Source organism: Salvelinus alpinus, chromosome 36 (assembly GCF_045679555.1).
Source record: "Salvelinus alpinus chromosome 36, SLU_Salpinus.1, whole genome shotgun sequence".
In the NCBI taxonomy this organism is placed as follows: domain Eukaryota; kingdom Metazoa; phylum Chordata; class Actinopteri; order Salmoniformes; family Salmonidae; genus Salvelinus; species Salvelinus alpinus.
Genome location: NC_092121.1, coordinates 2,831,422 through 2,857,366, shown reverse-complemented (window position 1 = coordinate 2,857,366; position 25,945 = coordinate 2,831,422). Strand labels below are relative to the sequence as shown.

At 45.8% G+C, this 25,945-nt stretch overlaps 2 protein-coding genes across 9 annotated transcripts in view; one reads left to right on the top strand and one right to left on the bottom strand.

Moving 5' to 3' along the window:
* The window catches only part of LOC139565445 (microtubule-associated protein tau-like), a 44,152-nt gene extending 40,777 nt beyond the window's left edge, over nucleotides 1-3,375 (top strand). For all 6 annotated transcript variants that reach the window (XM_071385801.1, XM_071385798.1, XM_071385800.1 and 3 more), the window contains one exon: nucleotides 75-3,375. In XM_071385801.1, the coding sequence (XP_071241902.1) occupies nucleotides 75-287 (213 nt within the window). In that variant the 3' untranslated portion in view covers nucleotides 288-3,375. The remainder of the gene's footprint in view (nucleotides 1-74) is intronic.
* Nucleotides 3,376-3,524: 149 nt separating this feature from the next.
* LOC139565444 (KAT8 regulatory NSL complex subunit 1-like) overlaps nucleotides 3,525-25,945 on the bottom strand; it is an 87,291-nt gene continuing 64,870 nt past the window's right edge. For 2 of the 3 annotated variants that reach the window (XM_071385793.1, XM_071385792.1), the window contains exons 3-15: nucleotides 18,116-18,257; nucleotides 17,399-17,491; nucleotides 16,694-16,800; nucleotides 15,162-15,360; nucleotides 12,443-12,614; nucleotides 10,120-10,311; nucleotides 9,063-9,245; nucleotides 8,574-8,716; nucleotides 8,298-8,422; nucleotides 7,863-7,920; nucleotides 7,466-7,578; nucleotides 6,485-6,782; nucleotides 3,525-6,235 (exon numbers count right to left, since the gene is read on the bottom strand). In XM_071385793.1, the coding sequence (XP_071241894.1) occupies nucleotides 5,981-6,235; nucleotides 6,485-6,782; nucleotides 7,466-7,578; nucleotides 7,863-7,920; nucleotides 8,298-8,422; nucleotides 8,574-8,716; nucleotides 9,063-9,245; nucleotides 10,120-10,311; nucleotides 12,443-12,614; nucleotides 15,162-15,360; nucleotides 16,694-16,800; nucleotides 17,399-17,491; nucleotides 18,116-18,257 (2,080 nt within the window). In that variant the 3' untranslated portion in view covers nucleotides 3,525-5,980. The remainder of the gene's footprint in view (nucleotides 6,236-6,484; nucleotides 6,783-7,465; nucleotides 7,579-7,862; nucleotides 7,921-8,297; nucleotides 8,423-8,573; nucleotides 8,717-9,062; nucleotides 9,246-10,119; nucleotides 10,312-12,442; nucleotides 12,615-15,161; nucleotides 15,361-16,693; nucleotides 16,801-17,398; nucleotides 17,492-18,115; nucleotides 18,258-25,945) is intronic. The other variant, XM_071385794.1, reaches the window with a different exon arrangement.

Here is a 25,945-nt window from a genome sequence, read left to right as displayed (position 1 = left end):
TACACATGGAAGATTTCGCTCATCACTCTAGGTGCCCATGCTTGCCATTCACACCTAATTTATCACTCCTGCAGATTGAAAGCCACAAATTGAGTTTCCGTGAGACGGCGAAGGCCCGCACCGACCACGGAGCGGAGATTGTCCCCTTGGAGATCATCACAGGCGGCTCACCCGCCCATCTTCTCAGCAACGTGTCGTCCCCCGGAAGCCAGAACATGACAGAGACGCCGCCGCTATCCATGCTAGCCGACCAGGTCTCCGCCTCCCTCGCCAAGCAAGGCCTGTGATTCGACCACGTCCCTCCCTGAAAAAAAGCATTGTAGGTTACCAAGGGAACCAACCGCGTGATACAAAAGAGAAACGAAGAGAAAAAGAAGCACCTCACTCAGTCTCTCCCTTCTTCCTTGAAATTCAAATTCGCTCGCAGGATTTGCCGACCGGGGATATCAGTCAGTGGTCCATTAATGAACAGCTGTTTATGGTCTTGATAGTTAGGTAGACACAGGTCATGAAAACATATACGTGAAAGAAAAGCAACATTATTCTATACCCATAAACTCGCAGCCAGGCCTGCTTATAAGATACATTTACCTTACTTTACATTTAACAGTGCAATTAATTGGGCTGCTCAATTTGAACGCAAATGCTCGCATGAAAATATTGCGCATTGCCACGCTGTGGATGTTTTGAATATGCTAATTTAGGCCTTAAAATGTGAAGTAGCCAAAGACTCAACTCTTTTCTCAACTAGGAAAGGTCAGCTAAATTCAAGTGATACTGTACTTCAAACGATGTCAAGTGCCAAAAAGACCGCTGCCCTTTCGTGCTTAAATCACTCCGATATTCCCCAGTTGAGAAATCCGCGAAGATTTATTTACGGGATTCTGAAATTGGAACGTTATAGTAAACAGTTGCTGTGATGTAATGAATAGCGTGTAAGTAAGGCACATTGACTCTGCCTTTGAAATGATTAAAATAGACATCGTTTATGAAATTATAAAATAAACTATTTATGAGAAAACACCCAAAGTATTTGACTTAGAGTTAAAGCCCATGTCCTGTTCAAAACAATTCAAGGATCCCATTGCTGAGCAATTGAAAGCAATGAAGTAATCAATGAATTATGATTTAATGGAGTAATTGGGCTACGACGTCAATCGATTGGATAAGATTGCTAATTTGAAGTTGAGGGTTTTTTGTTTGTATGGTATAGTCTACGTGCCGGTATGTTGGTGGTATATCATCAATACTATGTTTGAGAAATGTATAAATGCCTATTGGGAATATATTGACTGATTCCTTATCATAAACATAGCTCAAATTTGCCACAGAGTTAAAAAGTGCCTACCAATGGCTTATAAATTCACTGCTCATATCTAGTCAACATTTCAGAATAGTTAACGCTACAATTACGGAACATTCATAATTGTGATTTGTGATTATAGTATAAATTGTGATTATAGTATTTAATGAATGCATAAGAAATGCTTGCCTGGCTACCCAAACTTCTTGCTCCTGCCAAACGTCACGCCCATGGACATTCGTTTCTTCTCAGCAGTAAGTCTGGATTTGAGTAACTCCCCTCCGATTTCTAGAATGGAAATCCATTCTAGACCATCTGATTGGTCCAGAGCCAGAACACACCTGGGTATAGGGTCGTTTTGAAAATTCGTCATTGGCTTTGATACTCTGATTTGTTAGAGATGACCCAATCGCTGATGACTTTTTTTGTACAACACCCCTCATTTTGTCACCACAAACGACTTGAATGATGGCTGTCTCCGACTGAAGTATGTAGGAACGATAGAGCAGAGGAAGAATTCAGTTTGAGTGGCCAGGCAATAGAAATGCCACCGCATACCCACAACACACATGCCTAGACAATAGTCTTGATTTTCCCTGCATGAAATTCTAAAGCCTGACATAGGTTGCGCTCAAAATCTCTACCCTACTCCCGAAGTGTGCACTTGCACACTCCCTCTCTCTTGTCAGAGATGATCAAATGATCATCCCCTACCTACCCACAGCGCACTACTTACGTAGCGAATTTTAACTAAAGTAAATATTTCTTCGCAATGATCGAGCACCATTTTTTTTTTTGTAGATCAAAACTTATGTTGCGCACTTTCTTTCCTACTAGTAGCCCTATTCTGTGGATGTAAGACATATTAAACTGATATTTACGAATGCTTGTAGATGCACCTGCTGACACCCCCTGTTCTTTTTTTTTTACTCCCGACCCTCACGATGCATTCTTGTTTTTGCAAGGTAGTTTTTACACACTGAAGTTCTCAAGTTGACCACTACTAAATGTGTGGCAATGATAACTGGCTAGCTCTCCTCATTCCTCATGGTCAACATGAACAATATGTACTGTGCTGAACATATATACAGTGTGTTAAGCGGATTATATTAATTGTTACGATTGAACAAATCTATTCAAGGTAAGACATGTTTTCATATTAGCCCCAAAATACTAAAATCCAATATTATTTGTCACATACTTCATAAACAGGTGTAGACTAACAGTGAAACGCTTACTTATGAGCACTTCCCAACAATGGAGAGAAAAACAATAAGGAATAAACACACAATGAGTAACGATAACTTGGCTATATACACAGGGTACCAGTACCGAGTCGATGTGCAGGGGTACAAGGAAATTGAGGTATATTTGTACATATAAGTAGGGATACTAAGACTGATATTCACGTTAGTCCACATAAACTTTTAGACTGTTTTAGAAAGGGTACCATAAAACAACCCTATGCACTTTGTGTGTGGTGAATGATGTTACGCAAAAGAGTAAGGCTGTTTTCCCAAATGAGTTATTTCGAAGCTGAAATTTGAAATGTCATATCACTCTTCTAGTTTTAGAACCACATACAGTAAGTGAATCTGAAGGAGTGGTTTACTATTCTGAAAGGACAGCATAACCTCAAGTTTATAATTCATTAAACGTTTTCTTAAAATGACTGACATTTTAAGCAAACTGATAATTGTACTGTAGTTAAATATGTCGTGACAAGAGGGGGAGAAAGTTGGTGCAAAGGATGTTGTAGGCCTAGGATTTAATGTCATTTAACTTAAGGGAAAGAAAAGAACGTGGAAAAGACAGGGTAATTTGGGGCTTTTCAGTGTAGTAAATTACTTTTCGCCTCTTAAAAAGGGAGCAATGATACAAGTTATCTAGCTTCTCTCCTCTCCATGCTCTCATGTCCCGTTTTGTTTCTCCTTCTCTGCTGAGTTTGCAGTTTTATCTTGACAGTCGTGATTGTCCTTATTGTGATGTGCATTTTATTAATATTTGGTTTACACTGATAACTTGTTGCTGTAAACGTGGATTAGGAAATAAAGTCAGTATTGGAACAGCAATGTTAAAGGTTTCTTCTTTCCATTGCATTTGTGAAGACACTAAGGAGTGATGGTGTTTCAAAGAATGACAGGGGTATTTCCTGTCAAACTTACCTTGTTTGTGAAATATACAATTTACAAGATCATAGGGAACACAAGGACACAGTTGATACAATATAATTCACTTTTATTTTGAGAAGCACAAACGCTGCCTGCCCGTCGGATTCGTCAATCATACACTTTTTTTTTTGCCTCTGCATAAAGAAAAGTGTTCAATATTTTGTACTTGTCGTGTCTTCTCCCTATACAATCAGGACAGCTACAGCCTGAACGTCAAACAGTTAAGTTATTTACAAAATATACTTTTTGTACAAACTATTACATGCTAAAGGATATACCAGACTCACCCCACCCCATACACCACGTTGGAAAGTATGAAAATAGCCCAGACAATACAATATCTGTTTAACGCTAGTCAAACCTTCTTGTACATCGAAACAGTTTCTGGTGGGTCCTCTGAACCCCACTCGCAGACAAACCATAGTTGATAATGATTCATGACGGGGACTTCTGTGAGGAGAAAAGGATAGGGACAGGCATCGATGGTCCCTAGAAATTGAGTCAGGTTTGTCTTTTGGTCTGTCTGGACCGACCAAGGGGACAATGATTCAAAGGATTCACCAGTGAAGACCTCACGTTAGTTACCTCCTCGCAATGACAGACAGCAGAATCAAGGAAGCAGGTGAAGACAAAAATAAAGGCTCAACTGAACAGTGATCTGAAGGATTTTCCCCCCACACTCAAACATGACATGATTCCAAACTAGCAGTAATTGGAACAAGAGCAGGGCATTGGTTGGGGCTAACATGTGGTTTTAACTGCTGGGGCAAGCATGAATCAGACTTACATAGTAGAAAAGGCCAGGCGGCAGGGAGGTTTGGAGAGATGGTCAAAGTGACTCCACAACTGATAAATCCCTACATAGCCTCCTGTGTGTGTGATGGCCACAGCCTTCTGACTTAGTGACTCAAACATAAAAAGCCTTTTTAGATGGAGCGATTAGTCGAGAGGCTTTCTGTACAATGCTCCACTTCATCTGCTGGGAGGGACACAGCAGGGGGTGCTGGGAACTAGGGCAGCTGACTGGGCAGATCTGGGTGTTCAGTATGCACCAAACGGAATATAACAGGCAGGGACTACCTGGACTTGTGCACTTTTTTTTTTTAACCATTACACAACATTTTCCATTTGTCCGCTCTAATGAACAACCCAAACTTGGAGTTTTCTTTTGCATTGTTACATGAAAAGCATTTGACATTTGAACTCCCAATAAGACTCAGAGCTTGAGTGATTTTAATCCAATTGTGGAACTGCATTGACAATCCAACAGGTACACTGACATTATCTGCCTTGTGCAATTCCAAAAACAGTGACACAGGAACGAGATTAATTATGTACATTTACATATTTTCCCCCAATTTGTCTCATGTTCTTTTTTATTATACCAAGTAACATGCAAATTGCATGGCAATTATGCATTACAAGCTGGAAACATTGCACCGGATGTGAACTACGCCAACCTGTGTCAATAGCTAGGGTACAGAAATTTAAAAGAGCGAATAATGAAGGGCCTTGATTCAAGATAAAGCCAAAATTACTACATTCAAAAACATAGGAGCTTTCTTTGTAATTGGAACCTGGCTGCACGCTTTAGTAATTTCTTGCACATTCTCCAAACCAAATCAGAAAAGAGTGAAATAACCGCACGCACACCACAAAGAAAATGAAGACAGAAATCCAATATGCACACAGTTGAACACTCATATCACCTCCCTCCATTTCTATAGGATCATTCCTATGTAGGACAGGTGATGCGTTTTTTTTTCTGTCGTTATATTAGTTAACGTTTCACTTTGGTTTGTTTGATATCATGTCGAGGGTGGTGTTACTTGCCGTGCTAAAATGATTTTATACACCGCCCGCAACCACTTGTTCCATCAGTCTATGTGACGGGGTTGAAAGGAAATATCTTATTAAACCTATATGTATAAAACAACTACACCAATGCAGACAAACAGATGAACGAAAAGCACAGACAGACATCAAGGAAAATAGCTCTGTGAAACAAGTGCTTAAAGGAACATTTCAGGTTCACGCCGATTCTCTGGGGAGGGACAAATATTATTATGTTGATTCAAGGGGACACAACATAACAACCTATGACAACAAGGCATTGCTGTTTTTTGTTTTACTCACTCCATTTTAAACTGACATGGGGCGGGGAACAGAAAGCTACAAAGGTACACACACTGCCTGAGTGGCTGCTTAGCCCTCAGCCCAGAAACAGGAAGCAACTCTATGCCCTGCTCATCACAAATTCAGCTTAATTTCTCTCCTTTTTTCATTCACTTTTATATATATTTATTCATTTCAGTGACCAGGAAAAGAACAAAACGGATTTCTGACGGGGGGTCTCTGTCTATGTTCACTAAAAACTGTGAAAGAATTTGACTGATGTTTGAATATCAAACAACAGGAGTCCATTATTCCATTGTTGATGTAGTTCTTGTTTTGAGTCTTGTGAAAGAAAAAAGCGTCGAGTCCTTTATGCAGTGAGAGCCTTCGTTCATCGGTGGGAGGGTCTGGTGAGAGTGGTGGTGAGGGCTTTCTGCTTGCTGCTGTCGTCAGGGGGAAGGAGCGGCGAGGGGGGACCTCCAGTGTCAGACTCAGACCTGGACGAGCCTGTCTTGCAACCGGAGATGTGGCGCATGGTTCTATAGGGGCGCTCCTCGGCGTTCCCTGGCTGCTCCTCGGGCTCCGGCGGCGGGTCGCTCTCCAGGGGGAAGCTCCTCCGGTCCCACGGGTGTACTGGGATGGGAACCTGGAGAGGGAGAGAGGAAACTCCCGTCAGACTGGACAAGAACCACACCACTTAACACAGGGCTATCACCCACTTATCAAAGATTACCGGTCTGTCTGTGTACATTTATCCCCTAAAGGCCTGGTGTCTTCTCATATATCCTCTACAATCTGCCACAGTATTCACAAAGACGGCATACACACTGATTAAACAGCTGAAGTGTGTCAACGTGTGTATAGTATGGAAGTGTATGTGCTATGGGGAGCCTACCAGTTCTTCGTAGGTGCCGTCAGGCGTGGAGCAGCGCGTGTCTTCGTTGGAGAGCAGGCGGTGGGAGTCCCTGGAGCCTATAGGGGTGTAGGAGTACCCTCCCGCTGTGTAACACCCTGGGGCGTAAGGGTAGGACAGCAGGTCGGGGCTGGCCGGGGAGCAGGGGGAGGCGGCGCTGCCGTAGTCCTGCAGGGCGTGGAAGTGGGCTGTGTCTGGGGAGGAGGGCTGCGGCGTGGAGGGGTTGGTGCTGCTCAGTAGGGGAGTAGTGCGACCGTCCAGCCGTCCACTGACATATGAACTGGAAGGGGGTGGAGGAGGGAGAGGGGAGTTAACTTGACATGGAGAACAGAAATGAAGTCTTCAGCTAGACTTCAATTGAACAGAAAGGAGAATAGCCTTAAGTAGAGAAACCTATCATCTAGATTCTAGAAGGTCAAATAGGGGCTGATTATATTTGTCCTGTTTCACCTAATGTACAAGTGGGTAACCTGTATGAGTGTATGAATTGGAAATTCGTTTTTTTAATGCATATCCCAACTCGCCGAGACACCCTAGGAGAGTGGGATCAAGGCCAGGGATCACGGCGACGCTGGAGCAATTAGGGTTAAGTGCCTTGCTCAAGGGCACATCGGCAGATGTTTCACCTAATCCGCCCGGGGATCTGAGAACCAGCGACCTGGCCCAGCACTCTTAACAGCTAGGCTATTTGCCAAGGTGTTCCCTGTGCTGCACTGCAGTATAACGTGCTGGATCAGGCTATTTTAGGGAGAAACGACAGTGCAAAAATGTCAAGTTTCTGAGATAAGAGCATCACAATCTATGCAGCTCAGAACCTCATCTCTGCTACAGATCGCACCAAAAAGACTGATTCCTGGATGAATAAACAAAGTAGAAAAACCTCCACACACACTGCTTCTTGGAAAAACTATGGGGAGTGGGTGGATTAGGGCGTGGGGGGGTGTTTTGGTGTGTGTTACTGACCGGCTGCCTCTCCTCTTGGCGATGGCACTGGCCGTCCAGCTCCAGCGGGAACGCTCCTGGTCCTCGCAGGGCTGGTGCAGCTGGGAGAACGCAGTGTCTGTCAGGTCCTCAATCTGGGAGGGAAGACGGGAGAGAGACCAGCACTCCAAGTTAGTGCAGTAACACTTGATGAACGCAGCTTGTGGTCAAACGTTGGTTTGGTTATTACCATTAAATGTATTGAGTCAGAGCTATACGGTGAAAAGAGAGCAGTTCTTTGGGGGTTGGTGGCAGCTCTACCTAGATGTTTGACTTCTTTGGACAACACTGTGCAGCTGAATCATACTTCTGGTCTGCATCGGTAAACTACACCAATTGAGATTCTGAAAAGGTCATACCAAGAGAAAATCCTTTTTACCTCCTCAATGTCAGCCTCCTCAGCGATTGGCTTAGCACAAATGTCAACCTCCTTCCAACTGCAAAATGGAAGCCAGATAATTAATACATCAGTAATACACCACCCACGTGTGTGTGTGTGTGTGTGTGTGTGTGTGTGTGTGTGTGTGTGTGTGTGAGTGTGTGTTCAAGTGAGTGTACAGCTGATGTGCGTAGCTCTGGGCAGTCTCAGATTTAGGATCAGCTTACAGACCCCCCCAAATCATATCCTAACAATTGTTATTTGCCCTTCTGGACATATCTAGGATCAGAATTACAGTCCCATATCCTAACCGTTATTAATCTATTAGATGGGGGGAAATACCCAAACTATCTCTGGATCTGTGCTTAGTTTCCTGACTTTAGGCAACTTCCTCATGCCGAGGTAGGCATGGCGGCCATTTTGTGTCTTGCTTACCTGGGGGTGAGGATCTCTTTGTACTGCAGTTTCTCCACGCGGGTGGTGGCAGCCACAGACATGGGGATGACGATGTTGTTGATGTCAAAGGAGCTCTCTCCCCTCCTCCTGCGGATGGGCTGATGCTGTACGGGGTAGAAGGGGAGCAGGGTCAGTCACCGTCAATCCAACTTCTAAAGTACTTCCACAAATTACGTCACCGTTATTGTTTCAATCAATCACACAGGACACGCATGCGCACACGGGTGTAAAGGCCAGATGTGGTGTGTATCGTACCGGGGTGCTGTTGAAGGAGGTGAAGGGCATGGAGCAGGTCTCTGAGGAGGCTGACAGCTGTCGGAGCAGGGAGCTGTGGGTGGGGAGCCCAGCAGATAGAGACTGGCACAGACTGCCCCCATCCAGGTACAGCTTAGGGGTGTCTGAGGAGAGAGAGAGTATGGGGGAAGAGAGAGAGAGAGTAGGGAAAATCATATTAAATACACTGGAATCCTCCAGACTGATTGATATACATCCATCTCTCAAGTATTCAAGCCTTAAAAATTCAGTAACTGACTCTGGATAAAATGGATACTGAATAAAGATGGACCTTCTAAAAAGTTATATGGAAAGGGTCAAACGTAGAGTGAAAAACGGTGCAAGCGGTGTGACAATTACCCTTCAGAACTCATTTGAGCTGCTCAAGCTATGAGACAGGTGCTGAGTGAGGGAGAGGGAAAGATACAGAGGTAGAAAGAAAGGAAAATAAATAGACTGTAGGCAACTTACTGTCCATACTGTCCAGTGACAGTGAGTGTTCTCGGGGTCTCTTGCGTGCGTGGCTCTTGTCGTAGGGCCCGTGGCCCTGCTCCCCTCGGTAGTGGGGGCGGCCCTCCAGCTTGGTGGACCCCAGCAGGCTGTCCAGCTGATGCCTGTGTAGCTTCTCTGAACGCACCTTGTGGTGGGACAGGCCTGGGGAGTGGGTAGAGCAACATGGGGGGGTTAGGCCGTGTGTATATTTTTCGCACACACACAAACAAACACATAGGGATATATTGTCTATTATATGAATATATTTTCTACAACCAGTCAATATATATATATATTTCCGATTTTGTCCAAGTGTTAATTGACTGTAAAAAAAAATCCTCATAAAATAGACCCCACCACGACACTAAAGCGGTCATATTTTCAGCAAGGTCTGTGGGTCTGCGTGAGAGTAAAAATGCGAACAAAACTGGCTTAGAAATGTACATTTTAACATTGTGCTGAGAAACTCTGGAGAGCACTGAGCATCAATTATGTAACGTCGTAATGAAATGATTATCAGTGTATCACGCTCCATCCATCTGTGCTCTCTGAATAGGGTCCATGCATTCTAAGCAGAAAACTACCTAAGCTTCTTTATCAATCACACAGAGGAAAGCGCTGAGTCACTGTATTTACCAGGAAATGCTGGGCCACACACTCACACCTGAATACTACAGAGTACCAAACAAAAGAAACGCTTGTTATGTAGGACTGTGAAATTTCAGGCTGGTGGGGCCTCATACGAACCGACAATACTGATCATATCTCTAAGAGCTTTGCAAAACTAAGAGATCCTTCCTATACGTCACCTTAGTGTACATTTGGGTCTGTTGCGTTACACAACATTTAAGGTGTAGAAAATGAACATGCTTAGAGATAAATGGCTAAACTAGCCTTCCCTACTGGGAGGCAATACCCCGGTGCTTGGCTTAAAGTCTAAGGCTTTTAGAGTTGATGAGCCTTTATCTACGGACTGTGGAGAGGAGGGAGTTGGTCATCTTGTGTATGTCTTTGGAGGTGAAGAGGCTTTACTTACGGACTGTGGAGAGGAGGGAGTTGGTCATCTTGTGTTTGTCTTTGGAGGTGAAAGAGGCGGAGGGGTCGTGAGGGCGTCCGACGGAGAGCTTGTGTTTCAGGGAGAGCTTCTTCAGGGGTTTCATCTTCTCCAGGGGCCGGCTGTTCCAGTGGGACTTCAGGACGCGCTGCAGGTGCAGACTCATCGTCACGTCTGCATAAACACACGGGGGGGGGGGGGGGGGGGGTTGTGGTTAGCAGCAGAAAATAACATAGTTTAAAAAAAAAAATTTTTTTTATAAGCTCTCAAACTATGCTGTTTATGACTCATGCTTTATTGATAATTCATTGTCCATATAGTTCAGCTGATCATTATCTTTTACTTGTGTTTTACATTGTATGACATCAAATGTTATGTTTGTTTCTGCACATGTAGAAGAAAAAGAAACGCACACCTATTTAGGCGAGGTGCTGGCTAGCAGAGTAGAAAACTTGAAAATAAAGGAGAGCCGCACACTCTAGGAGCTCAGATGCAAAAATGTAATTACCAACGTTTCGACAGCCAAGCTGTCTTCATCAGGGTATAATCAAACACTGCGGGATGACTCGTTTATATAGTGTCAAAGGACACACAGGTGTCTGTAATCATGGCCAAGAGTGGCCTAATATCATTGGTTAATTCTCAAATATTAAAATGGCATACAAAGAGCAGCATACAAAAAACAAATGGATAGCATACGATCATAGATTCACTTTAGACTACACAAGCTTACAAACAATTACAATGGCAAAGTCACAATAATCACAAGAATGGCTTCAGATCAAAGTCTACGTTGAGACCAAAGGGAGCAAGGGTCTTTAAGTTAAAGATCCAGGCAGCCTCTCATTTTAACAATAAATTATCAAGGTCACCCCCTCTTCTAGGGAGGGTGACATGTTCGATGCCAATATAACGCAGAGAAGAAATCGAGTGGCCTGCCTCCAAAAAGTGAGCCGCAACTGGGTAATTCAAGTTTATGCAGAAGTTTCTGAGATACATACTTTTAATTCGCGCTTTGTTTTAGCCACATCATTATTACCACAAGGACAAGTTATAAGATAAATAACTGCCTTAGTGGAGCACGTAATAACACCTTTGATTGGGATCGATTTCCCCGTTTGTGGGTGTTTGAAGGATCTACATTTATAAGTGCCATTGCATTGAGCACAGCCATTACACTTGTAATTTCCATCTAGTAGGGGCGCAAATAGCGTATGTTTCTGCATATGTACCAAGATGTTCAAATAAACCTACACCTAAACACATTGGCCCGGCAAAATAGAAACAAAGCACCAGTCAGGTATCGAGAACTGTATAGGCGTAGATTCTAGAGGGACTACAGATCAGATCAAACTTATAAAAACGACAAACCCCGTCAACCGTGCACTATTAAAAAGGCCAACGCCGTTGTGTGTGCCAGCTACAGCAGGTGGTAGCCCCTCGCTACCACCTTCAGACAGACAGTAGCATAGCACGGTCATAGACCGCATTGCCTGTTCAACCACCAACCATCGCCTCTCTCACCAGTTGACCTACTTGACTGCACCATCCATCTCCAGCCAGTCCTTTATACCTCATTACGCTGCAGACTTTTGAAGCTTTCACATCTCTCAGGCCTAGCTAGCTGGCTAGCTCCTCTCATGTGGAAAAGGCACATCTGGGACTGCGAGAGAGGGGGAGGGTGGATGCATTGAGCAGCAGTGCTTTGACAGAGCGTCAGAGTGGATTTCTCACTCAATCCACCAGGGGGAGGACTTCAGCAAGTCCAGACCGGAAGCTCTAGAAGTCCCTCCACCCCTGCTGACCCCCCTGAGGATTTGGCCTGCTTTCATCCTGCTCTCTACATCCTATTTCCCCTTGCCTTTAATCTTAGCACTGGCAGGCCCAAGAGTCAGAATGAAATAAACGCTACATGACATGTGTCGAACAATGACCTTTGATTGGATTGAAGCTGGTGGTGCTGCAAGTTCTCCATACGTCAAAGCTACAGCTCAATTTCTGCCTAGAAAATAGTCTATATAAAATGGGGTGCGCCTAAGTATTCCATACTGGATCTTTATCACTTATAAACCAACTATGCTGCTCCACTACCCAGCAAGCACAGGACGGCACAGCAACCCCTGTCCCTTGTTAGCCAACCCTTTTGACCCAGGGCATGACGAGGTCGGAGCTACTTACAACTGTGAGAGAAAAGATGGGGTGCACGTAGCTACTAGGCGTACCCTGTTTTAATGCAACGTTGTCTCCGGCGGGAGCGGGTTTGGATGCGTGTTTATGATCAAATCAATCAACCAATCAATCTTACCGTCTGAGAGGGAGAGGATGGGGTGCACGCAGGGATCGAACTGGGACAGCCTCTCCAGTAGAGGGCGCTCGTACTGGACGTCAGAGGAGGAGAGGGTGCGGCCACCACACGTCATACACTGGGGGTTGACCTCGCAGCCGCAGCGAGGACCCGGTACGCACAGCCTCTGGCCCTGGAGAAGAGAGGGAGGGAGAGGGAAGGAAAGTGGGATGATTCTTTAAACATATTTAACCAGGTAGGCCTGAGTAATTGAGTGAGTACAAATTCTCAATGCAATAACAAGCGTGTAATATCCAGACACATGGGGAACATGTAAACAACAGAGGGAAGCTCGGATAGAACTAGTCATCATATTCCTGTTCCAGCAACAACACACTGTTGCACAACAGCAATGAAACCGCTGCAAACATGGAAACTTTCTACAACGCCTGCCTTCTTGCAAGGCAACCAAAAAGTGGACCAGATTCAAATTGTTTAAGAAATAAAACATGGACAGATAGCACCATTAGCTTAGCTTTTATTGCCATAGCGTAGGCGAAGCCTTTGAAACTGCGGCGGTGCTGGTTTAACAAGATAAGCCAGAGTTCCTGTTTAGTTTATGGCTTTAACAACTATCTGAAACACTAGGAGCTGAGAGGACAGCTTGTTTACAGCGCGTTCCCGTTATGTCGGCGTTTCCTGTTACTGAACAGAGTAGGAGTGTTGATCTAGGATAAGTACCCCCCCCCCCCATCCCGCCCAGCCAGACCTTTTTGAATTGTGGGTTTCTGTCAGGCAGCTCCTCCTAGTCGAGAAATATAACAACACGTCTGGTTTTAACAGAACACGAGTCAGCAGCATTCAGCCCTACCTGTGTCGTTGGAAACTAGCCACCTGTTCCAAGGCCACTTCGCATGAAGGAATAGACCTCTTTGCAGAATGCAGAGGTAGAAGACATGTAGACTATGTACACACACCGAGGGTATGAGAGTTCTAATGCAGATCCTTAAATGTACTGGTGTGGAGGGCTGGTGGTCACTCCTCACTAACCCATATGCTGTAGTTAGTACATTAACAAACACGTACACTCCCCACGTGGAATCACACTTAATGCTAGTACAAACACAGATGCTCGCATGTCCTTTTCACACTTGTAACTCAAGACACGCACAGACCGGCATACATTCACTTTTTTAGCCACTTGTCCTCTGGACAAGTAGGACCGATTTTGTACTTATCCAAAAGCTCAAGTCACTTGATGGTCTGTAACACCGTGGGCCAAAAGGGTGACTTGATGCAAGGTATCACTTTACAAAATACAATGACCATTATTATTACCATACAGAGAATCACAAAAAATGTAGGCTACCCTCTGCCAACAGGCTTCTTTGCATATTCAAGCCTGTCTGAAAATAGAACACTGCCCCTTTAAGGCTCTCCTGGAGGATGGTTGGCCCGAAAACATATTACAACTAAACACTTTGTCTTTATAACATACTTTCCTCATTAAATGAATCAGGGATCAAACGGCTACGGTTGGCTACCTCAAAGCAAGGTAACTAACATGTTTATCTGCATTGTAAGGCTAACATATTCAGGTTTCAGTGGAGATCTATTGACAGCATTGGGAATCATTTGTCATTTGGGCTTGGATCAAATCATACAAATATTTTAACGCTGTCAGAATGACACGGCCAATGTTTAATATAGCTTTTCAAATGTGTCAGATTTATTTCTCAACTCCCAATTTTGAGTGCTTGAGAGGTGGTTTCACAACAGGAGTATTACACCCGTTCATTATTCACGACGAGTGCTAGTGGAATGTTTGTTTGGGACGTCGGACATGACAACGACATTAATAGATGTAGCTTTTAGATAAATACTTAACTACTGAGATAACTAGCCAGGCGACACGATATGTTTTGAATTGCCTCTCTAGTTTAATAGGTTGTCTATCATTATTTTATAGGCCTACCTGCTATAATGTCTCCCTCTCTCTCCTCGGGCCCAATCAAACAGGCACAAAGCAGGTGATGCCCACGCCATGACTTTTCAAGGATTTTCATGACCATACGAACCCTGTTTGCTGACCAAAAATGTGCTATACCTGGGCAAATAACTCACTAACTAGCAAGGGATATGAAGACATGTGCAAACGTGGCTACGTGCGGCTCTGATCTCAAAAGTGATGGACATACCCAGCCTTTCAATGCAATACAATCATATTCTGATGGCGCTCTGCATAAATTGGGAGAACAGTGCACAACAACGCATGTGGAGGATACTCTGGTCCAATTCTGATATGAGTAATTGTCTGATACTGTGACTTGTGTGATTTTTTTTACTTGTCCATCCGGACGACATGCAATATTCAGCTTATATTCAGTATTCTATATTCTGCTTGTCTCACATACCGGACAAACGGACAAGCGTTAATGTCGCGCCGTGAACAAATACACACCAATCCACCACCCATGAGTAAAAGGACACACATTGCAGATAGCGTATCCATATAAACACACACATAATATATAGGCTATACACAGACAAAAATCAGCCAACCCCTCCGTAGTTCAAGGACACTGAGTCATACTAGCAAACAATACACCCATTCACTACCGAGTAAACAACAAAAAAAGAGCTGAAAACACACAGAATGACAATGTAGCAGTGGAAGCGTACCAACACAAAGACATTACAACGCACACAGTAAAGCGCAAACACACACACACAAACAAACCTTGCGGTTGAGGTTGGTGACGGTGCTAGGCCTGACGAGGCGTCGTCTCTTGCAGCTGAGGAGGGGGCGTGTGCGGGCCGCCACACACGTGTCGTCCTGAGGGGAGCACGGTAGCTGGTGCTGGGACGAGGGCAGGCTCTGCTGCTGCTTCCTCAGCTGCTCCTCCAGGTCAGAACACTCTGGAGAACCAGGCCGCAGGCTGGAGGGAGGGACAGTCACTCATCAATACTACGCTACACGAAAGAAGAAACCCTGTGCACAGCAGTGCATCTAGACCGGACAAATGTTAGCGCCGAGTCCATTAGTGCTTTTTGAGGTCGGTTTCGATTATTTGGGTTGAATGCTGTAACACTGAAATAACACAATACAAGTCCCATTAATGGTAGTGACTGCCCATCACCCATCACTACCCATTATTACTTATCACTTATTAACCATCATTTATTCACATTACTTCAATAAAAATATTTCAGTTGTGTATATTTTATGACTTTATTTAATTCCAAGTCATCATCTCATCTCTATAGAGCCAATGCTTTCTGACAAAAAAATCACTATTTTGTAGTTCTTCAACGTAAATAAGGCATACTTTTATGACTGCTGAATACCAACTATCAAATCACTTGGATCATGTATTATCAGGTAGTGATACCTAGCGAAGCAACAGATGCTCTCTATATCACCTCACAATCGCGCATTCTTCTGCCTCTTCCCTAGCAGGCATAAATGAAACAGAGACCGGACAAGTAGACGTACAATGGATTATGGTCATTGTAGTTAATTACCAGGTTTTATGAGCTAAACTATGTAGAATATTGGCCTGTTGGAAACTACAACTCCCTACTACATCGCACAGTTCAGGCTGGATCTGATTTATCTCTAGAGAAACGGTGCAATGTGCACATTGAGCTCACAGAATAAAACTGAACATGGAACTCAAATAATTGAACCGATGTCGGTCAACTAGTTTAAAAACCGAAAAATAACAGAAAATTCGGATAGTCGCTCAGCACTAACAAATATAGACAATCTATGTCTATAGACTTATGACATAAGCTGCAGGGAAGATCGCTGATCAACACTGCAATACATGACTCTGTATATTACTACTACTACGATTGATAATGTTCATCATGATAATTCTGGATTTATGTTTTGACTGTCCATTGAGTATCTTTATTTGGTAGGTCTCAATGTAACAGCATGGGGGGAAAACTCCCATCCCATTTATAAGGAGTGTGAATACGTATCACTCGGTGACAGAATGATTATGCCATTCACAGTTCTGCATTCCACTAGATGAAAAAGGCTGCAGCATGAACACATGTACGTACAAGCTTGTACAGTGCTGTGTGTACAAACCCTGTGGTATGTTTGGGAAGAACAGTGAGCAGCTGCAATTCCCACATGGATCATGTCCCCTCGCACACACACCCCTTTGTTCAGACGGAGTGGTTGGCATAGAGGCCGCCTTGCTGAAAGGACACAGACCTAGTGGACGGGTAAAGAGGGTTCATTCCATCGCGTCGTACCTGTTGATGATCCCGTTGACCCGTCTCCCGGACGCGCAACCTTTCCTCGGGCCCGTTTCCACGGAGACCGTTCCGGGACCTTCCGCCCCACCGTCTGAGCCGCACTCCTGGAACCAAAGACAAGGTTGGCACGGCTAACATGGAACTCCCCTTCGAAACTCTCTCCCAACCCACCCTCCTCAACTCCATTCCACTACAGCCTAGCCCAGAACAGTTGAATGACCTAGTGAATTCCTCGGGCCACAACTGAATGGATAGAAAGGTCAACACTACTTGGCATGACAAAACAAAGACCACCACTGTTTTGGGACCTCCCCCTCCCGAGATAGTAGTCCCTCCTCCCTCCCTCCCAAGTCCCGGGGGCTGGTTGGGGTTCTGTGGGGGAGTCTTGTTCCCGTCTCTCTATTTTGGGCACAGTGCCAGGGTGCCATCTTGAGCGGTGTCTTCTCTCCCTCCCTCTTCTCTTTCTCCCCTGAACTGGTAGGGAGGGACCACACTAAGTGGAAAAGTCGCATCTGATTCCTTCTCTATGAAAACAGCGCATCATACTACATGACTTAAGAGGATGTCAGCACTAATTGAAATGTGTACCTATTCATCTAAAACTAGGACATGTTTAGGATACGCGAGTTGATGTCGAAGAAATGAAGACACACAGGCTTGTTGAGGATCTGATTGGACAGTTACATCGTCAGACTCATTTACCTTTATTACCGGGCAACCAACAGGCTCCGCCTTCACCTCCCCGTCCTCAGGTGACACGTCAAAGGGGGAGGTCTCTGCCAGCATTATGGAACCCTACGAGAGCGCAGATAGGCCAGGGTGAGCTCTTCAGTCCTTCTGATTCATAACACCAGAGGTAACAGTGGCTTTGCACCAAAGTAACTGGTTTTGGTGTAGCCACAGACAAGGTAAGGGGCACCATGAACAAGCTACACATTTTACCAGGAAGGCTATGATATTCCACTGGGAAATTACCGTTGGATGGATGAAGTGAGAGAAAGAAGGAAAGAAAAAGTGGGAGAAGCAGAGGATAAGAGTGGGGAAGAAAATGAGGGCTAAAAGCAGACAGGCATGTCAGAGGTATCGAGGTTCGCAACATACTCTTGATAAGAACAGAGTAGAAAAGCGTTCCCACTTTTCTCATCCGTAGTCGAGGTGTGAGCTAAGCTAGTTTGAGCGCGGGGATTGAGAGACACGTTAGGTCACGTGACATGCTTCTACATCCCCATCTACCAATGACATGACTTTCACCCGGTCCGCCCCTTCCCTTCCACTCTTGAATGTGTTGCCAGGGCAACCAGGTGGCAGAGACGGAGGGTGCTGACCATAGAGAAACACTGAACTACTTTTTAATTTTTTAAAACACGTAACCAGTGTTAAGAACCAGTGTTGTATGTATTGTGTGGTGGTGGTGCTGACCTTGTTGGAGCGGAGCTGACGGTAGATGTCCGTCTGCTGGCGGATGCGGTACTCCAGGTCAGACACGTGGGCCTGCAGCCAGTTCCAGTGGCTGACTATGGAGGCCCTATCCACCGCGTAGCGCCCCTCCGCACGTCTCCATCTGTCGGTTAGAGCGAGAGGAGGACAGGGTCAGAGCAGAGAAGGGAGTGTGCGCGTCAGTGTGAGAGAGAGATTGTGTGTGGGAAGTGTGATTGCTTGTTTGGAGGAGGGTCCGTGAGGGCTCCGAGGTCAGTGACAAGGACTTTTGGAATGAAGTAAAGGGGCGTCACACAAATAACACTAATGGGGAAAAAAGCCTCAAAAACATCCACCCGCCTTCATTCACAACACTAGCCACAGACTTTTGTTATTACATCTAAGCCACCACACACACACGGGATGGATGGGTGTGGTTATTCGAACGGGCGTTAGTATTTGGTTACTTCCAAGCTCATATTTTTTTTTTTAAAGGCTTTGTCTAAAATTTGATTTAATTATCTGTGACATTGCTACATTCTAGGACAGACCTTGCCACTCGAAATGTTTATATAACAACAGTTCTGACAGTTCTTACGAATGCGCCCCATAAAATATAAATCTTAGCTAGCTAAGTTGTTTACCTGTTGCTAGGCAGTTGCTAGGGACATTCCTGAAAGAAGCTAGCTAGCTAACAAGGAGTGTCTAGTTGGCAGAAGAGAAGAAGGGACAAAGAAGGGACAAAGTGGGACAAAATAAGGACAGAAGAAAAGGGAAAGGGGACATTAAGGTGAAGCAGTCCTCTAAAGACACAAAAGACAATAATACAAGAAACAACACTTCTATTGCCTCTCCCTCTACGATACGCACTTCCGGTTTGGTTTGGAGCGAGTAGTTGCATTCCGCTTTGCTCCACAGGTAGTATTACAGGTAGTATTACATTTCATTTCATTACAGTACAACAGTTTGATTTGTTTGATCTTAGCTGGCTACATAGCCGTCTTTGTATCCAAGATAATTGTGTAGTCTAGAGTAATTGTCGAGGTTACCTAGCCAGTTAGAGGTTACCTAGCCAGCTACACTTTCAAACAAAGTCAACAACGCAGCCACTGCTAGCTAGCCTATTTCACCAGCCAGCAGTACTATATCATTTTAGTCAATAAGATTTTTTGCAACGTAAGCTTAACTTTCTGAACATTCGAGACGTGTAGTCCACTTGTCATTCCAATCTCCTTTGCATTAGCGTAGCCTCTTCTGTAGCCTGTCAACTATGTGTCTGTCTATCCCTGTTCTCTCCTCTCTGCACAGACCATACAAACGCTTCACACCGCGTGGCCGCTGCTACTCTAACCTGGTGGTCCCAGCGCGCACGACCCACGTGGAGTTCCAGGTCTCAGGCAGCCTCTGGAACTGCCGATCTGCGGCCAACAAGGCAGAGTTCATCTCAGCCTATGCTTCCCTCCAGTCCCTCGACTTCTTGGCACTGACGGAAACATGGATTACCACTGATAACACTGCTACTCCTACTGCTCTCTCCTCGTCTGCCCACGTGTTCTCGCACACCCCGAGAGCTTCTGGTCAGCGGGGTGGTGGCACTGGGATCCTCATCTCTCCCAAGTGGACATTCTCTCTTTCTCCCCTGACCCATCTGTCTATCGCCTCCTTTGAATTCCATGCTGTCACAGTTACCAGCCCTTTCAAGCTTAACATCCTTATCATTTATCGCCCTCCAGGTTCCCTTGGAGAGTTCATCAATGAGCTTGACGCCCTGATAAGTTCCTTTCCTGAGGATGGCTCACCTCTCACAGTTCTGGGTGACTTTAACCTCCCCACGTCTACCTTTGACTCATTCCTCTCTGCCTCCTTCTTTCCACTCCTCTCCTCTTTTGACCTCACCCTCTCACCTTCCCCCCCTACTCACAAGGCAGGCAATACGCTTGACCTCATCTTTACTAGATGCTGTTCTTCCACTAATCTCATTGCAACTCCCCTCCAAGTCTCCGACCACTACCTTGTATCCTTTTCCCTCTCGCTCTCATCCAACACTTCCCACACTGCCCCTACTCGGATGGTATCGCGCCGTCCCAACCTTCGCTCTCTCTCCCCCGCTACTCTCTCCTCTTCCATCCTATCATCTCTTCCCTCTGCTCAAACCTTCTCCAACCTATCTCCTGATTCTGCCTCCTCAACCCTCCTCTCCTCCCTTTCTGCATCCTTTGACTCTCTATGTCCCCTATCCTCCAGGCCGGCTCGGTCCTCCCCTCCTGCTCCGTGGCTCGACGACTCATTGCGAGCTCACAGAACAGGGCTCCGGGCAGCCGAGCGGAAATGGAGGAAAACTCGCCTCCCTGCGGACCTGGCATCCTTTCACTCCCTCCTCTCTACATTCTCCTCTTCTGTCTCTGCTGCTAAAGCCAATTTCTACCACTCTAAATTCCAAGCATCTGCCTCTAACCCTAGGAAGCTCTTTGCCACCTTCTCCTCCCTCCTGAATCCTCCTCCCCCTCCTCCCCCCTCCTCCCTCTCTGCTGATGACTTCGTCAACCATTTTGAAAAGAAGGTCGACGACATCCGATCCTCGTTTGCTAAGTCAAACGACACCGCTGGTTCTGCTCACACTGCCCTACCCTGTGCTTTGACCTCTTTCTCCCCTCTCTCTCCAGATGAAATCTCGCGTCTTGTGACGGCCGGCCGCCCAACAACCTGCCCGCTTGACCCTATCCCCTCCTCTCTTCTCCAGACCATTTCCGGAGACCTTCTCCCTTACCTCACCTCGCTCATAAACTCATCCTTGACCGCTGGCTACGTCCCTTCCGTCTTCAAGAGAGCGAGAGTTGCACCCCTTCTGAAAAAACCTACACTCGATCCCTCCGATGTCAACAACTACAGACCAGTATCCCTTCTTTCTTTTCTCTCCAAAACTCTTGAACGTGCCGTCCTTGGCCAGCTCTCCTGCTATCTCTCTCAGAATGACCTTCTTGATCCAAATCAGTCAGGTTTCAAGACTAGTCATTCAACTGAGACTGCTCTTCTCTGTGTCACGGAGGCGCTCCGCACTGCTAAAGCTAACTCTCTCTCCTCTGCTCTCATCCTTCTAGACCTATCGGCTGCCTTTGATACTGTGAACCATCAGATCCTCCTCTCCACCCTCTCCGAGCTGGGCATCTCCGGCGCGGCCCACGCTTGGATTGCGTCCTACCTGACAGGTCGCTCCTACCAGGTGGCGTGGCGAGAATCTGTCTCCGCACCACGTGCTCTCACCACTGGTGTCCCCCAGGGCTCTGTTCTAGGCCCTCTCCTATTCTCGCTATACACCAAGTCACTTGGCTCTGTCATATCCTCACATGGTCTCTCCTATCATTGCTATGCAGACGACACACAATTAATCTTCTCCTTTCCCCCCTCTGATAACCAGGTGGTGAATCGCATCTCTGCATGTCTGGCAGACATATCAGTGTGGATGACGGATCACCACCTCAAGCTGAACCTCGGCAAGACGGAGCTGCTCTTCCTCCCGGGGAAGGACTGCCCGTTCCATGATCTCGCCATCACGGTTGACAACCCCATTGTGTCCTCCTCCCAGAGTGCTAAGAACCTTGGCGTGATCCTGGACAACACCCTGTCGTTCTCAACTAACATCAAGGCGGTGACCCGTTCCTGTAGGTTCATGCTCTACAACATTCGCAGAGTACGACCCTGCCTCACGCAGGAAGCGGCGCAGGTCCTAATCCAGGCACTTGTCATCTCCCGTCTGGATTACTGCAACTCGCTGTTGGCTGGGCTCCCTGCCTGTGCCATTAAACCCCTACAACTCATCCAGAACGCCGCAGCCCGTCTGGTGTTCAACTTTCCCAAGTTCTCTCACGTCACCCCGCTCCTCCGCTCTCTCCACTGGCTTCCAGTTGAAGCTCGCATCCGCTACAAGACCATGGTGCTTGCCTACGGAGCTGTGAGGGGAACGGCACCTCCGTACCTTCAGGCTCTGATCAGGCCCTACACCCAAACAAGGGCACTGCGTTCATCCACCTCTGGCCTGCTCGCCTCCCTACCTCTGAGGAAGTACAGTTCCCGCTCAGCCCAGTCAAAACTGTTCGCTGCTCTGGCACCCCAATGGTGGAACAAACTCCCTCACGACGCCAGGTCAGCTTCCGGAGACACCTGAAACCCCACCTCTTTAAGGAATACCTAGGATAGGATAAAGTAATCCTTCTAACCAAAAGAGTTAGATGCACTATTGTAAAGTGGTTGTTCCACTGGATATCATAAGGTGAATGCACCAATTTGTAAGTCGCTCTGGATAAGAGCGTCTGCTAAATGACTTAAATGTAAATGTAAATAAAAAAGACGCATCGGTAGCCTCGACACTTTTCACACGTCTAGCTCGTTATTGCCGGTCAATCAATCAGAGAAGCTTCACGTGTAGCAAGTGAATTGGGACATTTCTAACCAATGGAAAATCCCCCTCTCTCCAACAAGCAAAGTGCACCACCTCTCCTGAGTCACGTGAGCAAGTTGCCATTGAAGTAAAAAAATATATATATTCATGATATTATTTGAATAGTAAAATCAAATGCCCATGCCTAACACACACACACTTCCAGTCCCCCAGTGACTGATGACCTTTATTGTAATCAAATCGACACTTTCTCTTGGCTCCCCGAGCTGCTCGACTTTGTATTTCTTACGTTTAAATAGCAGTAGCAGCACAAAACTGTAGTGTTCTACACCTGGGCCTGCACGCCTAGTAGTTGCCTCCCCAACCCTGAATGAGCTGTGTTCAAGCCAAGATTTCGACATGATGGCCGATGTGAGCGAAGGACATTTTGGGTAGGAAATGACTCAAGATTCCCCTCGATCACACTCTGTCCCAGAAAGAGGGAGAGAGAGAGAGAAAAACAAGGGTGGGAGGTTGCGACAGAGAAGACCGGGACAACGAGGGCAAGAAATCAGTGCAATGGGGGTAAAAGAGAGGGCAGGGAAAAGACAGATGATCAGAAATGGAGAAAGTGAAGAGAGCGAGAGAAAAAGAGAGGGCTGCTATGTTCTTTCTATAGAGCCAACATTACATAACCCACTTTCCTATCAGTCTGGTGAGATGGCTGGAGACCAGTGAGGCCTCTGCTGTTACAGGCCCTCCTCCTCCTCCTCCTTCCCCACCCCCTCATCTACTCTGACTGGAATTTAGAGGACAACCTCTCAACAAACATTGCATCCCAAATGGCACACTATTCCCTATTTAGCGCACTCATTTTGACCGTGGTCCATAGGGCTCTGGTGAAAAGTAGTCAACTATATAGGGGATAGGGTATCATTTGGGACAGTGCCGCCGGTTCAAGACTCGCCCAAGCACCCATCCCCCTACGGCTCTCATTCTCACCCTCTTTACAGCTATCAATAATCAGTACAAACCAACCAAACAAGGTCACTTTTGGCTTAGAAGGGGCTGAGTTCTCTCTTCCAGAATCTCTTATACCGACAAAGAGACTAGTATAGCAAAACATGCTGTTTTTTTAGAATGTGGCAATGTAAAATAGAAAACGTCTTTCCAAGAGTCAGAGACTTTATGTCATACATTCAGAAGAAGGTTCCAAAGTTTCGCCTGTCTACACGGGCACAAACACACACACACACACACACACTGTTTCATGACGGCTGGATATAAATACACTCCTCTTCACAGTTCCCTTTAGGAAAAAGACATCATAAAATGGATGTGCATGAGAACACGCATGTATAATCCCTCTCTTTAGCACAATCACACACACACACAAAACTGTAGGAAAAAGGAAAGTAAGGCAGCCTCCCATTTCCATTGGTAGTGTGATATAGCAAAAGGAGCGTGACGTGGCCAGTTCCATAAAGGTAGCCAGTGAGCAACAACATATGGGAGGACTTCAGAAGACGGAATAATCAGCTACTCAGAGATGGTGTATTTTATATTCTGATGAGTAAAAAAGGACACACGTACTTATAAACAAGGCCATTGCGGGGCGGGAGGTGGTGGGGAGAGAAACAATTAACTCCTCATGTCTAACCAAACAAACACAAATCTGAACCAGGACACCTGAATACAGTTTTTCCAGTTCATTATAAATTAACAGTGCTGTTTTCTTCCTCCAAGTCTTTTTTTTTCAATAAAAAAAATTCCACATGGGCTGTGGTGAGTGTGGGGGAGGGGCAGTACTGTAGTAGGCCAAGTACTGCAGTGCTACAATCAACCACCGGGGGCAGTGGCTGGGCGAGAGAATGAACCATGCGTTGTAGGGCTATGGAGAGGAGGGAGAATGCTGTGTGTAGTAGGGCTGTGGAGAGTGAGGGTGAGAGAGAGGAAGGGACAGAGGGAGGAGTTTTGGCTGCTGCTTGCTGCTGTAGCGACACAATGAGTCCCCCCCGCTCCTCTCTGTGATCCACACAGGAACAGGAAGCAGGCAAACAGGAAGTAGCCACAATCACATTCTCTCACAGACAGACAGACAGACAGGACAGGAGTCTTGAATGATGCAGAGGTCTTAGTGTCACACTCCGGATGGAAACAATTACACTAGAGCTACCATTAACATAAAACACTGGCGACCTACTGGTGTAGGGGTTAGTCTCAGTGGAAAAGCACCAGTACAGGGACAACCAATAACACTGACGTTCACAGAAACACCCACACAGGAAAACACACACAATCTAAAAAACAAACGCCAGGACAGGAGCTCCGACAAGAAGTCACTCTCACACAAAACATGACGTGTGTGTATAATAACAACACTCTCACAGAGGGCATGTGAAGTGCCCCTGCTGACTTTCAGAAATCCAGACGAGGTTCTTTAGAAATAGCCAAGACATTTAAATACATTTTACATTTATTCACAACTCATTTCAATAAGTGCTCAGAGCCGGCGAGGGCGTCCGGCAAAAACAGGCCTCTTCCTTGACTTTCTGACAATACCATAATACAATTCTCTGTGGGAGTGTGACGGCCATCGGGAAAAACCACAGCCACTCTTCATCTCTGACTAGTGCAGTGTAGCTGATATTCACTAAACACACACTGTGGATTTAGTAGCTGCCAAACACATACCACTGAGTCACTCGCTTCTCTCTTTTGACTTTTAGCTGACATTCTCGGTTGCATGCACGCGGTCTCCGACTTGTCGGGGAGAGGTTAAGTGGCCATGTGCCATCCTCTCTGGTGAGGCTCCCTCTTATAGATCCATCCATCACACACACTATCTGCATTGACCCTTTTTGCTGACTTTTTATTATATTTTTTAGACTCATCACGTACTCTGCTTCTACTGTTTATTATCTATCCTGCTGCCTAGTCACTTGATTCCTAGTTATGTGTACATGTCTACCTCAATTACATCATACGCCTACACATCGACTCGGTACTGGTACCCTGTGCATATAGCCAAGCTATCATTACTCATTGTGTATTTATTATTACGTGTCTATTATTTCTCTCTGCATTGTTGGGAAGGGCCCGTAAGTAAGCATTTTACTGTTAGTCTACACCTGTTGTTTACAAAGCATGTGAAGATTAAAATTAGATTCCTGTGTCTCTGTGAGAGGCCTGACGTCAGAGACACATACAGAAGGGTCAGAGCTCTGGGAGGCCGTGTCTGGGTGAAACAAGCCCTGGTGGAAATATAGGGATATACTGCCTGGCATTGAGAAGAAATCCAGAGTAACGTCAGTAAGGAGTATTACTGGCTTTGTGGTAGGAAAGTGTGTGTGTGACCTTGAAGCGTGGGGTCCTGTCCTCTCACCAGGGATGAGTCATTCACACCTGTCTCTACTCTGCTCTCACCTAGGAATGGGAGCTGTTTTGCAGGGCCGAGA